Consider the following 15,817-nt stretch of genomic DNA (forward strand, 5'->3'; position numbering starts at 1 on the left):
AGAAAAACAGCAAAACACTACCAGCCCACTTAGAACCAAATGTATGGAAGTATTCCCAGCTTATGTTTCTTTTTTAGATCATTGTTTTAATCACCATACCCAGATCTTGTCAGCCAAAGTCTGCTCAGAGCAACAGTCTTTGGGTGAACCTGATACACATTGGTGAATTAAAAAAAGAGAAAACACTATCAATGGATTGGCTATTACTCCCCTTTTCATGAACACTGCACAAATTTGCATGTCATCTTTCGTAAGGGCCCTGATAATCTATTTTTTAATTTTTATTAAAGCACCATGATTTACAAAGTTATTTATAGTTGAGTTTTAAGCATAAATTGGTCCAGCACCAATCTCTCCACTAATATAGTGAAATTCCAAGAGTGATCACTGAACAGAGTCAGGAATGAACCCTGAATACAGACCTTGCTGAGCTTAAGGAGCCAGAGAAAAAGTACAGCAGGCAGGGCACTTGCCTGGCATGTGGCTGACTGGGGTTTGATTTTCTGCACCACCAGGAGTGATTCCTGAACACAGAGCGATGAGTAAGCCTTGAGCATGTGGCCCCAAATGAAACTAACAAAAATAATAGCTTGAGTTTCTATATATTATCACAAATATTCTGTGTATCATAACATCCTTACTAATGATTCCTGAATTTATTTAATACTGTTGATTGAGAACACAATTTTTGAGTGGCAGGGGGTAAAGAGCTTGCCTTGCAAGCAGCAGATTTGAGTTCAATCCCTTGCACCAGATCATGATCTGCCAAAGACCACCGGAGTGATCCCAAAAGATAGAGCCAGATGTAATCCTAATCAGAGCTGGGTATGGCCCAAATGAAAGGACAAAATTAGAGAGAGAGAGAGAGAGAGAGAGAGAGAGAGAGAGAGAGAGAGAGAGAGAGAGAGAGAGAGAGGAGAGAGAGAGAAAGAACACGAGTTAGATGGAAGAAGTGATTCAGTGGGTACATTGTCTTAGGTATGAGATGCTGGATTTGGTCTCCAGGACTGAAAAAAAAAGTGGGGATGGAGCATAAGTCATACTTAAGGGTACAAGCAGACCTTGCATTTACAAGGTCCCAGTTAAATCTGTGGTTACTCCAAGACCCTGTTTGCACGATCCTGGAGGCCCCTAAGTCTTTCCAGGTAACCTGGTGGGTCCCGGTTCCACTAGGCCAGTCAGCAACATCACTAGTTCTGACCAATGATTCATTCTGCCCAGTGGTTGACCAAGTGGCCACAGAACACCATCAGCCTCCCCTGTCCCCAGCCAAATACTCCCAAATTAACCTTTTAATCACAGACTAAGGTAAACTCAGCTTGTGTATGTTTGTGGGCATTCATGACTGGGACTGATAAACTCACAACCTACCTCCCTGGCAGCTTTCTGCACAAAGCGTTCATCAGTGACACGGAAGGCTCGGCACAGTGCCTCGGCGGGGTCATGGGGGAACATTTCTTGGCGCACCAAGTTAACATGCAGATGAATGGACGCATAAATGGCGGCATCCACTCCCCCATGGCCATCAAACACTGCAAAGTAAGCTTGCTCTTCCTGGTCCTGTCAACGGAAACACAGAAACCATTCAGAGGATTAGATGTAGCATGAACAGTAGCTCAGCCCAAGCACCTGTGGCCTCTCCTTTTCCTCCTCCTCCCCTTTCCAACATGTGTGATCAACTGCAGAAATATCTGTAACTTTGTGGCACCTGTGCTAACATGCCAGCACACTACAACATGCCACACTAAATTAGTTCAGCTCTGTGAAAGTTGTCCTCTACCATGGAAACCACCTACGTATATTGCTTACAAACTGTTAACAAGCATGGGGTGGGAGAAGAGCAAGGTGTGAGGAAGAATTAAGCAAAACCTGTTCAGGATTAAGGGTTCCCTCCTCAAACTGAAAGTATTTTAGCAATAAAATTAGAAACAGAACAGCAGTAAATAATCAGCCTTCCAACACAAGACTCTTATGTCACAGTTTAAAGTATACAATGCTTCTAAACCATGAAATCTCCTTGAAATAATTTGCTATCATACTGAATTCTCACCATAAATACAGTGCCCAAACTGATTAGCCAGATTTGCTCTACTTTAGATGTTGAAATGCTCAGTGACAACTTTGCCTTGTCCCATGACCCAAGATTCAGCATCACACTTTTTACTTGGCCACTTATAGTCTGAAGCACTAGGGCAATAATGGTCAGAGGTTAGTCGATACGTGTATGGACTTCTTGAAGCATAAGCTACACTTATGCTATTAAGTAGTTTGTTCTTCCCCAGACTTTCTTAGTATGGGAAGATGTTATCCTTTTGGAGACCCATAATTTACTCAATCTCTGAGGGTCCTGTGCTTCCTTTACTATTGTCAGGATTGTCATTGTCATGGCAAGTCTGACTTCTTTAGTCTTTAAGCGCTAAGGTAAGTTCAGGACTTGTCACTGAATCCCAAGTACATAATGTAATTTACTGGTACTCGTTTTCTGATCTATTAGGTAGGGTTGGATTTTTATCTCCTGAGCTTAAATTGGTGGTGGTGTGCGGGGGGTGGAGTGAGGGGTGGAGTTTGAACTACACGTAGCAGTGCTCAGGGCTCACTCCTGACTCTCTTCAGGGCTCCTAATAATGCTTAGTGGACTATATCTGGCTGGTGCCAGGGATCAAACCTGGGTCAGCCTTATGCACTTTACCCACTATAACTCCAGCCCCCTAAAAGTTATTTTAAAGAATGTAATACAGTTACAAAAGTATCCGATCTAAATTTCTATAGAATGATGATTGTATTCAGTTAGTAAAAATATGTATTTTGGGGGAGGGTGTTAATTGGGGATTGAACCCAAATCTCATATATGGAATCTTACATCCACAATTCTGAAATACATCTATTTATACAGATATATATTTATAATATGGATTATATGTAAAATAGGCAGTTTAGCTAATTTAGCAGTTTCACCAAAACCATCTTTAATGCCTTTGGATTAACTGATTAATCACAATTACCTAGAAAAACATTCTGATGTAGAATTCCTTCCTAACAGGTACAATGAGTACGACTATATAGAATTTGTTTCTAAACTATTTTCAGGATAAAGATAAAATTTTAAATCAGCATATCCAAGCAGTTTATAAATAAGTTAGGTCATATTCATTACAAAAAGAGAGAGAGAGGAGGCAATAATCACTCTCTGGGTAGATGAAGATTTTAACTTTAAACAACTGGTAAAAACAGATCAATAGGAAGATTATTAAACAATAATAGCATCAAAAGAGAAAATAATCCATTGGATCTTTCCTTTTTTATGGGGTTGAAGGGATGGAGAGATAGTACAATAGGTAAGGTACTTTGAGTACAGTTGGATATCATGCAAACAACCCAAACAGAAATGGTAGCGAGGCCAGAGGTAGCAAGACAGAAAGATAACAAAGCACCTAGGGCCCTTGCTTTGTGTGTGTGTCAGAACCAAGTTCAATCCCTGGAACTACATATGGTGCCCCCAGCTCTACCAGGAGTGATCACTGAACAAAGAGCCAGAACAAAAAAGCTACCAAGCATGGCCCTAAAACCTAAAAAACGGTGGTTGCAAGGGGCCAAGCTTAAGTGACAGACTACAAGTTCTGCATATACATGCAAGGCCCTGTGTTTGATTCACACTAATCACTATCTGCTGGGAATAGAAAAAAAAAGTTGCCATGCAGGAAGTAGCAGGGTGTGGAGAGGTGAGAGAAGATCGGTGGTCAGTCTGATAGTAGTGAATAGCACTAGAACTTTGGTGGGTATGGTGTGGGTTATACACATAACAAGCGGAAAGCTGGGCCCGGAGAGATAGCACAGCGGCGTTTGCCTTGCAAGCAGCCGATCCAGGACCTAAGGTGGTTGGTTTGAATCCCGGTGTTCAATATGGTCCCCCGTGCCTGCCAGGAGCTATTTCTGAGCAGACAGCCAGGAGTAACCTCTGAGCATTGCTGGGTGTGCCCCCCCCCAAAAAAAATAATTAAAAAAAAAAGCGGAAAGCTGAATTCATGAAACTTGGATTATTTCCAATACTTTATTATAGAATGATAATATGTAAAATGTTTACTTTAGTCAAAATGTAATTAAGCACTAAACGTGTAGGTCATTGGGAAAGGACATGCATGAGACGTGGATACCCAGCACCACAAAAAAAAAAAATGTATAAAACATACATTTGTTTCCTGAGGCTATTAGTTTGTTTTTGAGGCAAAATGAAAAGCAAATCAAGTCAACAAACAGTAATAATGTCCTCATGTCAGAGTTTTATCATCAGAATTGCATATCACACAATAGCCACATTTTTGGTTGCCTTGTATAGGCCTGATAGCAAGTGAATGCAAAGCCATCAGTAATTCTCCCTCAAATAAAAGAGCTACCAGGTCCCAATCCATCCTCACTGCCCACCTGACTTTGTAGCTAAAATTTAAATAGAGTTGCTAAAAGAAAAGGAAATATGGGGTTTTCTACATAGTTACTTATGCATTGTAACTTTTAACTATGGACGTAAGCAAAGAAAAGAGGCCAGTGACAGGCAAAGAAAACAAACCTACCCCTGCCTGTATTAAACAGAAAAGAGAAAAGAACAAGAAAATGATTACAGGGGCCGGGCGGTGGCGCTGGAGGTAAGGTGCCTGCCTTATCTGCGCTAGCCTAGGAGACGGACCGCGGTTCGATCCCCCGGCGTCCCATATGGTCCCCCAAGCCAGGAGCGACTTCTGAGCGCATAGCCAGGAGTAACCCCTGAGCGTTACCGGGTGTGGCCCAAAAACCAAAAAAAAAAAAAAAAAAAAAAAGAAAATGATTACAAGTCAGTAAGGCTTAAGGGGCCAGAAAGCTAGTATTTGGGCTCAATTTCTGGCACCCCATATGGTCCCTTCAAGTTCCACTAGGATTGATTCCTGAGCACAGAGCCACAAGTCAGACCCATGCGTAGCTGGGTATGGTTCCAAAACAAAACAATAAAAGTTGACAAGGCTCCTATGATATAATTTGTCTTTCCTAGAGATGCATGAAATATAATCCAGTTAGTTTCCTGTCTCAAAAATCAAGTTTTAAAAAATGAAAATGACATGAAATTAAAACTCTTTTTCATGTTTTCGATTCTTTTGTTTGTGTACTGTGTTGCCTTAGCAACATAGTAATATGGGAACTAAATAAATACCATTTGCTTATATAGAGAGTTGCCTTTAGAAAACAGTTTGATTGGAGTTGGAGTGATAACATAGTGGGTTGGACCACTGGGTGTGTCCCCAAAACAACAAAAACAACCCAGTTTATTAAGCTATGCCAAGGTCGGCTTCCTTTGGGCATGTTTTTTTAATTAGATGTTTATAAAAAAAAAAGCTCTGTAAAGTTACACAAGACACTTATTCCTTCACTTCCCTATAATGGAGGGGAACGGGGAACTGAGCACCTGTAAGACCAGGAAAAGAGGAACTCTATTTTCCAGTCTTGAACCATGTGGCTACATTATCTATCTATTCAAAATAATAGGTTTTTCCTATTATTTTGAAATACATTTTATATTATATGTTTATTTTTAAAAGATATTATTTATATGCTAAGAGTTGCTTTCCTGTTAATTAAATGTATGCCCTTTGCCTTTAGTTCTCCCTCCAGCTTCTTGGATATACTATTATTTGAGATATATTTAGAAGTTTCCTTTTCAAACAGAACCATGAAGGCAACTGCTTTGTTTTTTAAATCTCATTAACTCAAAGTGCCCTTTACCTCTAGGTTGAAGAGCATATTAAAATCAGGAATGCAGACATGTTTGTCCTCCATTTTCCTGCGCATGTTTTTGATGGCATGGATTGATGTCTCATAATAAAGCTGGGGTCTCCTGCGGAGAGGGAAGTCTTTCACCCAGCTGCAGCAAATCTCATGCAGTTTGCTGAAGACAGAGCGGGCCAATTTCACTGTCTCAATCTCTGTGAAAGAAACACAGAAACCCCCCATGAAGTGTCTGACAAAACTGCTTTTCACTTGCCTGTTTGGGAAAGACAGAAGTGGGTCACCTTAGTCAAACTCCTCTTAATAGATGAAGTCCCTCCTTAAGAGAAATGAAACATTGCTGCTCAAGAGAGAAAATGACAAGTTCTCTGAAGAAACTCATCAGATAGCAGCTGCCACTGAGATCTCCTTGTCAGGGAAGAAAAACCTCTGGCCAGGGCTGGATCTGGTTCTAAGCAGGATTTCTTCCAGGCTGTGAGATGCTACCTGGTTGAGAGCCCGGGTTCCCTTTGAGCTGGCTGCTGTGGTACCACCTGGAGAGAAGCCCCCAAATACCTACAGCAGAATGACTGAAAAAGGAATAGCAGCTGAGCTAATTAGAATATGAAAGAACTATGAAAACATGATATATTTACAGACTACAAGATTAAGAATTTACCTTGATTACCATTTGTCTGTATGCTCTTTTCTGACCTCTTTCTTTAGTTACCACCCAACTAGATTCCCTAACTTTTCTCTCCTGTATTTGATCCTAATTCAGACTAAATGATATATTTTATTATATATATTATATATGTAGTAGTTGTTGTTGTTGTTCTTGTTGTTTTTCAGTTTGGGGGCCACTTGTTTGTCTTTAGTTTGAGCTCAGGGTCTGAGCTCCTAATTCTGAGCTCAGGAATTTACTCCTGGTGCTGCTCAGGGGGTGCATATGGGATGTTGGGGGATCAACATGTTGGATCAGCTGCATGCAAAGCAAGCATCCTATTTGCTGTATGATCTTTCTGGCCCAGTATGTTTATGTTTTGTTTTTATTTGGGTACCACACTTCATGGTGCTCAAGGATTACCTCTGGATCTGTTATTTTTCTTTTTCTTGTTTTTTTTTTTTTTTTTGGGGGGGGGGGCATGCCCAGCATAGCTCAGGGGTTATTCCTGGCTCTGCACTCAGAAATCACTCCTCGTGGGGCTGAAGCGGTATAGTGCAGCAGTAAGGCGTTTGCCTCATGAAGCTGACCTAGGACGGATTTCGGTTTGATCCCTTAGTGTCCTATGTGGTCCCCGAGCCAGGAGCAATTTCTGAGTGCAGAGCCAGGAGTAACCCATGAGTGTCACCAGGTGTGGCCCAAAAACAAACAAACAAAAGGAAATCACTCTTCGAGAGCTTAAAAGACCATATGGGATGCCAGGGATTAAACTTTGGTTGGTACCATGCAAGGCAAGTGTACTACCCATTGTACTATCTCTGTGTTCCCAATGTATCTTTAATTAAACAATTAGCCAATCATTTAAAGAATTTCATTACTAGGTTATCAAATGTTGAATCAAATTTTATATACCTTTAAGGAAAAAAGAACTGAAATTTTGCCCCTTTGTTTGACCCTATAAAGAATAAAAGGCAAGGAGAGACAGCTGAAGAGGTTGGAGTGCATGCTTTACATGCAGGAGGTCTGGGTTTAACCTCCAGCATTGCTACTGCATGCATAGTTCCCTGAACACTGTCAGAAGTGACCTCCAAGCCCTGAAACCTCCAGGAGCTGAGCAGAGGTAGCCTCTAAACACTGCCAGGTGCGACCCAAAAACCAGAAAAAGAATGTTGGAAAGATGTCTCAAAGGGCTTGAGCTCATGCTTTGCATGTAGAAGTCCAGGTTTGATCCCTGGCACCTTGTAGGATCTCAAACAGGAGAACTCACACAGAGACCACCACATGAGGAACAAAAACAAGAGAGGATTCTTTACTATCTGCTACATAACTAAACAAGTGAAGTAAGACTATTTGACTTCTGAACCTAATTTACATCCCCCATGGGACGGATAGTTAATCTGTTAATTGAACTGAATGGAATTACAGATTTATGTTCATCTGTTCACTTATCTTTTTGTTTGGGGCCACATTCAGGGATCAAATGCATGCTTCCTGTATGCAGTGCAAGAGCTCAGCCTCTTAGGTGCTCTCTCTGGTCCTTCACATTATTTTAAGTAGTTCCCTTTTGAGAAGCAACTATTGAGATAATCTGGGCAGTTAGACTTCCTAAGGTTAGTATTTTAGGGATTCCTCCTACATTAAAATCTTTTTTTTTTTTCCATTACTAACTCAGATACAGTTTGTAGCAGCATGAGAAAGCGTGTGCCAGACGGGCCATGGCTATGCATGCCTCCTGTAACCGAGAACACAAATTCCAGTTCAGAGAGACTTGATGTTCAGGAACAGCCTGGAATTTAGATTTTCCTTTTTTGAATTTCTAGCTCTGTCTGTCTTTATAGTCTGAGATTACACATATCTATTTTCTTACTCAAAACTCTGGAGGGGAAAAAAAAAACCCTTTTCATTTATTAGCTAGCTCATGGTTTGTACTTTTTGTACTTTTTTTTATTATTAATACAAAGTAATAAACCCCGATTTGGAACTTCGTTCCCTTAATATTTTTCTGTAATTGAAAAACCAAGGGTATATTTGAAAGAGAAAAATTGAGCCAATACAACAGGAGGAGGAGTATAAAGAGGGGAGCTGAGGTCAACAGAAAATCGAACAGTTTGAGTGTGCTGAATAACTCCCCCCTCCCCACCACCCCCTCCCACCGGTACTGAGAATCAAAACAGAGCCTCATACATGTAGGGCAAGTGCTCCACTGTTGAGCTGTGGCTCTGGCATGCAGCCACCTCATCTTTTCGAAATTAGAGTTTGCCAAGGCTCTTTCAGCCAGCAGTTACCTATCTGTACCTTTCCCAACCATCTGGTTTCTGATTTGGGGTTTACTTTTAACTTTATCTAACAAAGGCTTAAGAGACCATTAAGTGCATTCAAAAGAAAGTTTGAAGAACAGTAGGGTAGAATGAAACAAATAAATAATAATGATCAAGATAGGAGTAAGCCCTGAACTTACTGCTAGGTGTGGCAAAAAAAAAAAAAAAAAAAAAAGAGGGAGCAAAGATACAGTAGAGTGAGTTGGATGTTTGTCTTGGCCAGTTTCAAACCCCGGCATCCCATGTTGGATGCCAGAAACAAACAAAAATTATCAGGATAGTCCCAGATAATTATGCAAACCACCAAAAATCATTCTTTGATTTGAATATTAGTCTTTTTTTTTAATATTAGTCTTATATAGACTGATATTGACCAGTAAAGTTGCTTACCAGATACATGTAGCTATTTAAATTTAATTGAAATTAATATACAATTCTGCTTTTTGGTCAGATTAGCAATTTCAGAGCTCATTAACTATATGTGGCTAGTGGCTACTAGATTTGATAACATAGGGAGAGAACATATGAAATGGACTGGTGGCAGCAACAACTAAATTCCTCCCAGTTGTTCCTACTCCTTTCTATTTTCTTTTGGTTCTGGGCTATATCCGGTGATACTCCAGGCTTACTCCTGGCAGTACTTAAGCATCCATAAAAGATGCTGGGGATCGAACCTACCAAAACAGCCACATGCAAAGTGAATACCCTACCTGCTGTACTTACTTTCCCCCAGGCCTCTGTTCCTGCACTTCTGCTCCCACTATACTCTGTCATCTATTCTTATACCACTTCACATTTTGTAATAATAACTTTTCTTTTTGGAGGATGGCTCATGAGATCTGGGGAACCCTGAGAGGCCAGAGATGAGATCAGGCAGCCTGCAGAGCTATGAGGCTCAACAATGAAGAACTTTTAAAAATATTACAACTATCCCTAACCCTTCAATAAATAAAGCATACTGGATAGTTACAATATTCTGTCTTTAAAATGTTCCAGAAAGAAAGCAAAACATCTGAATCCCAGGTCTGATACAACGATCCATGTTTTTCATGTTTTAGACTGTAATACTGTCTCTTAAATGTTTTGTTTAGTCATACTACAGCTTCTGGAAGACAGAGGGGACTTAACTGATGTTTAAAAATCAATGAATATGAAAGCTATTAGATGAATTAAATATCCACAAAATTATTAAAATGTTTATAAGCTTGGTTGTTTAGTCTGTTTGCTAATATATTTTTATAATAATGCTACAGTTCTTGTTAAATTATTATAATTATTATAATTTGTAACATGCAGGGCAACTAGTTTTCCTATCTAGTTCTAAAACATTAGGAGCCAGAGATGTGGCTCACTGGAAGAACACATATCTAGCATGTGTGAGCCCCTGGCAAAAATGAAAACGCTACGGGGTATTTTCTCTTGCTTTGCATGTTGATTGCCAACTCAGGTTCAATCCTTGACATCCCATATAATCCCCCAAGCATTGAAAGGAGTGATTTCTTAGCATACAGCCAGGAATAAGCCCTGACCATGACCAAATGTGGCCCAAAAATGAAAGTAAAGGAAAAGAAAAAGGAAAGGAAAAGAAAGGGAAGGTAGATTCTTTGACAAGTGTTTTTTGATTGTTGTTGTGGTTCCAGATGAACCTGTACAGTTACCTTGCCTAACTGAGTGGAAGGTGAGAGTTTGTTGTCATTATGTTGTGAAGACTATTAATTTATAGATTATTTTTTGGGGGGATACAGTTTTTTCCCTAAGGAGGCTTATCCAGGAACAATTTAAATTTTTTCATTAATTTAAATACTTTATATGTTTATATACTTTATATATATATAAATACTTTATATATGTTTATATGTTCAACATTTTTAACCTGGGTCTTTCCTTTCTCTTTATTTACTCCTAATTATTTTATCTTTTTTTTTTTTTAAGTTTTTGGGCCACACCTGATGGCACTCAGGGGTTGGTTACTCCTGGCTCTGTGCTCAGAAATCATTCCTGGCAGGCTTGGGGGATCATATGGGATGCTGGGGATGAACCTAGGCCCATCCCAGGTCTGCTGAGTGCAAGGCAAATGCCCTATCCTCCGGCCCCATATTTTGTCTTTTCTTTTTTTCCTATTTGAGTCAGAACTTTGTCTTAACCTGTTGTTTGCCATCTACCAAATAACTCCTTATCTAGCAAAGAATATTCCCTTCTTTATACTTAGTCTTTATACATCTAGGTAGGTGTAAAACATGTGATTCGTGTCTAAGCAATTAGAGAATCACATTCCTCTGGTCACAGCAATTGGTTCAGGAATGGGATAAAACGAGCTGAGCTGATTCAACTGACTCCTGTGACTTGCATAAGAGCAACTGAGTAAAGTTGCTCGTTTTCCTGCTTGATTTGAACCTGGGCAGCTGAAGACCTGGTGCTCCTAGAAGTCATCTTGCCAACACATGGAGCCTGAAAATAAATCAGAATGAGAGTATAAATGAGAGATGGGAGAAATGCCATACTCTTAATGGCATACAGAGTCAAGAGTCACATGACATCACAGGAAGAAGCCCTTACCTTAAAAAGCAGTCAATAAATTCTCTTTTGCTGAAGCCACTGAGTTGTGTTTGTGCTCACTTACAGCTAGAAATCCTGAGCATACATACATTTAAGTATAAATGCAAGATTTTGGTTTGAGACAAACGTCCTTCAAAGACTAGGAAAGATCCAGCTAGTTCTACTTTTTAAAATATACTTTTTGGGGGGAGGTGTCTTTGAGCCACACCCGATGATGCTCAGGGGATACTCCTAGCTCTGTACTCAGGAATCACCCCTGACATGCTCAGGGGACCATAATGGATGCCAGTGATCGAACCCTGGGTCTGCTGCATGTAAGGTAAGTGTCCTACCTGCTGTGCTCTCGCTCCAACCCCTATAGTTTTAAAACTAGAGGTGGGAACTATAGTTACCAAATGCATTTTTTTTGGAAAATTTTGCTCTCTTTTGGTCTTTGATCTTACACAAATTATGCTGATAAACTTTCCAATAATTATTTTTCTATTGTGTTTCCTTGTCACAGGCCTAAGGATATGGCAGGTCCTAAAAAAATACTCATCGAATAAAATAAACTGACCATTTCATTTGATTTACAATTATTTCACAAAAGATTTTTATATAGTAGCCAGGGAGAAAGTCTAGGATCAACCCTGATTTGATCTCCAGCATCTCTTGGCTCCTGAGCACATCCACAGAATCTTATCTTGGGCCTTAGTACTGAACTGCACATCTAATTGGCTGAGAATTGCCAGGGATAATCTCTTTTGTGTGTGTGTGTGTGTGTGTGTGTGTGTGTGTGTGTGTGTGTGTGTGCGCGTGCGGGTGTGGGTGTCTCCCTTCTCTCTCCTCTCTCAATCACTCACCTCCCGCACAAACACACAAAAAGATGTTTCTACATTTAATATTCACTTCAATTTTTAGTAGTGTTTTAGTAATAATACAATGCAGAATTCCCTTCTTTCTATATAACTTGGTGATTCATTTTATTTGGGGGGTGGGAGCATTCCTGGAAGTGCACAGGGCTAACTTTGAGGTTTGTGTTCGTAGATCACTGCTGATGGTACTGGGTGGGAAAAAGGGCATATGAATTGCTGGGATTGAAACCAGGTCACCCATATGCAAGGCAAGTGCCCAGCTCATTGTACTATTTCTCTGGCTACAAGAAGAAATTCATCTTAAAAGGCACTGGAACGTTCAATTTTTGATTGTTCACTTGTGGAATTATCTCTCCTTTTCTTTTTGAGAAGATGGCTCCTTGACAATTTCCTCAATCTCTTTCTTCTTCTCAGGTAAAGTTTTTTAATTTATATTTTTCTAGAAAATATCCAGGTTTTCAGGGTTGGAACGATAGCACAAAGGCTAGTGTGTTTGACTTGCATGTGGGTGACCCAAGTTCAATCTCTGACATCCCATATGGTCCCCTGAGCACTGCCATGAATGAACTGAGTGCAGAGCAAGGAGTAACCCCTGAACATCACCAGGTATGGCCCAAAAACTTGGATGGAAGGAAGGAAGGAAGGAAGGAAGGAAGGAAGGAAGGAAGGAAGGAAGGAAGGAAGGAAGGAAGGAAGGAAGGAAGGAAGGAAGGAAGGAAGGAAGGAAGGAAGGAAGGAAGGAAGGAAGGAAGGAAGGAAGGAAGGAAGGAAGGAAGGAAGGAAGGAAGGAAGGAAGGAAGGAAGGAAGAAAGGAAGGAGGGAGGGGGGAGGGAGGGAGGAGGGAGGGAGGGAAGAAGGAAGGGAGGGAGGAGGGAGGGAGGGAGGGAAGAAGGAAGGAAGGAAGGAAGGAAGGAAGGAAGGAAGGAAGGAAGGAAGGAAGGAAGGAAGGAAGGAAGTTATCCAGGTTTTTTAACTCATTTACACAAAACTTTCCTAATTATTTTCACTATTTTAGTGATTATTTTCCCCTTTTATTTTTGTTTGGTTTTTATTTTATTTGTTTGTTTTTGGGTCACACCTGGAGGCATTCAGAAATCGTTTCTGGCAGGGAACCATATGGGATGCTGGGAATCGAACTGTGGTCTGTCCATGGTTGGCATATGCAAGGCAAATGCCTTACCACTGTGTTATTGCTCCAGCCCCTTGTTTTTCATTTTATATTGGGATATTTCAAATTGGATTTCAAATCATCTGGACAGGAGTTATATCTGATACATTAAATATGTCCTAGTAAATGAGGTCATTTTGCAAACATTGTGTTAGAGATGCTGTAAACATCAAAGGAATGCTAAGTTTGGAATTTCTGCTAGTTTGTGGGGCACTCCTGGAATAAGCTTAGGGCTTATTCCCAACTCTATACTCAGGAATCACTCCTGACACTGCTCAGGAAACCATATGGGATACCAAGGATCAAATCCAGGTTGGCCACATGCAAGGCTAGTGCCTTACCTGCTGTACTATTGCTCTGGCCCCTGAAATTTTTTAAAGTTTGACTTAGGAAACAATTAAGAGAAGAAATAAAAACCACTTTGGGGGCAACTTGGGTGCCTTTAAGCAGTGACAACTGCTTTATTCAGTGTGCTCAGCCCACTCTGGCTAACACAACATGCCCTGAGATTCCTTGCGCATTTCACATTGATTGAGTAAAACAGATTAGGGCCTTATAAATGGCTGATAGTTATAACAGATCTTTCTAATCCACAGCAATGGCAAAGAGTCAAACACACTCTTAGGCAAACTTAGAAAAATATAAAGTCAAGATGAACAACAACATCCACCAGAAAAAGAACCCATCAGGACTGAGCACTTGCCCAGTATCTGAAGTCCCTGAGTCCCATTCCTGGCACCTCACTGATGCCTCACCCCATGCATACCCTGGCTGGGAGAGCTTCAACTCCAGCTCCAGCATTGCTGCGTATGGCCCCCAGATATCAAGAAAGAAAAGAGATACCCTATGTTTCATGTCTACTAGCTTATTGGAAGTCAGAAATTCTTGCAAAGCCCATGTGCTGGGCCACACTTCAACTCTGCTTGGTTAAGTAGTCTTCTGCAGGGTGAGGGATAGAACACAAACACATCAAGAATTGCTGCTTGAAAAGGAAAAATAAAATTGAAAAAGGAGGAGAAGAAAATTGTCCTAAGGTAACAGTCCGCCCCCTCACAGCTGTAAGTGACTCATCAGTCGTTAATGTCACTGTAGTGAGCTGCAAGCTGACTCAGCCACCGCCACGCTGCCCTGGCTGCACGAAGCACACATCACCGCCCTCCTGCTCTCCTCCCAGGGCTTTGCCAGCAGGCTGGAGCACCACAGGGAGGATAAGTGATTTGGAGGAGGATTCAGCCAACTGGACTCTGGGACAATTTTGTTCCAAGGGAATCAATTACTCTCGCTAAAAACAAGCAGAGGAATTGCTTCCTTGCCAATTTTCTGTCAAAATGGCCGAGCAAAATAATGGAAGAACAAGGCTATTTGCTTGTATCTGTCACACATTCTGGGAAACCTAGCTACTCAGATTCATTAAGAGATGCTTTTGCTCCTTATGCACCGAGTTTAAAGGCAAAAGCTTAATCTAGATATTGAACTTCCTTAATTTTGAGGAACAATGCCCGGCTTTTTTTTTTTTTTTTTACAAGAATCAGCATTTCTTTAAATATTGTCAAATATGGAAAGCCTGGTGCAGGAATGGATATTACTTCATTAATAAAAGTCTCACAATTGGCCTAGAAATAAGAAGCATTGTGACCCATGCAATTAATTCTAAAAGGTTTTTAACTCTTGGCTGGCATAAATATCATATAATTAATGAGATCATTTTGTTACAAATGACAGAATGTTCTGGTTTTGTTTAGGAGGTCACACTTAGCAGTGCTCGGGGATAGCAGCTGGACTATCAGGGAAAGATAGGACCGTGGGTGACAGGTCTTCAACTCTGGCCTCCCGTACTCTAAGTGCTCAAGCCCATTCCCCAGCCTGCTTGAATTTTTAAGCTAAATTAAAAGAGGTTTTTTTTTCTTTCTTTCTTTGCAGTGTTAAGAGACCAAACTCAGGGCTTCACACATACAAAGTCTGAGCTCTACTAATGAGCCAAGCTAAGAAGTGATTTATTTGTTTGGTTTTTTTTTTGTTTATTGGGATAGGATGAGGTTGAGCCATACCCAGCCATGCTCGGGGGTTACTTCTAGTTCTGTCATTCCTGGCTGTGCTCAGGGGATCATATGGAATTCTGTGGGTAGAACTTGGGTTGCCCATATGCAAGGCAAATGTCTTACCTGCTGAATTATTGCTTTAGTCCCCTAGCTAAGAATTTTAAGTAGTTTCATGCTGAAATACTCCCTTTCTTCACTCACCATTTCTTTCTTCTCACTTCTCACTTTCCTCTTTTCTTTTTTTTTTCTTTTATTCTTTTTTTGATTTTTGGGTACACCCAGCAGCGCTCAGGGGTTACTCCTGGCTCTATGCTCAGAAATCGCCCCCGGCAGGCTCAGGGGACCATATGGGATGCCAGGATTCGAACCACTGACTTTCTGTATGAAAGGCAAATGCCTTACCTCCATGCTATCTCTCCAGCCCCTCACTTTCCTCTTTTCATTTAGCTAGATCTTATTTATATTAATGTCCTGTTATGACATATCAGGAC

General features: G+C 40.7%; 1 protein-coding gene across 1 annotated transcript in view; it reads right to left on the reverse strand.

Moving 5' to 3' along the window:
• Positions 1–15,817, reverse strand: part of PPM1E (protein phosphatase, Mg2+/Mn2+ dependent 1E) — a 173,757-nt gene that overhangs the window by 16,562 nt on the left and 141,378 nt on the right. Inside the window, exons 3-4 of the mRNA XM_049764679.1 lie at positions 5,746–5,945; positions 1,372–1,560 (exon numbers count right to left, since the gene is read on the reverse strand). Of these exons, the coding sequence (XP_049620636.1) occupies positions 1,372–1,560; positions 5,746–5,945 (389 nt within the window). The remainder of the gene's footprint in view (positions 1–1,371; positions 1,561–5,745; positions 5,946–15,817) is intronic.

This window comes from Suncus etruscus, chromosome 1 (genome assembly GCF_024139225.1).
Source record: "Suncus etruscus isolate mSunEtr1 chromosome 1, mSunEtr1.pri.cur, whole genome shotgun sequence".
NCBI classification, from domain to species: Eukaryota; Metazoa; Chordata; class Mammalia; order Eulipotyphla; family Soricidae; genus Suncus; species Suncus etruscus.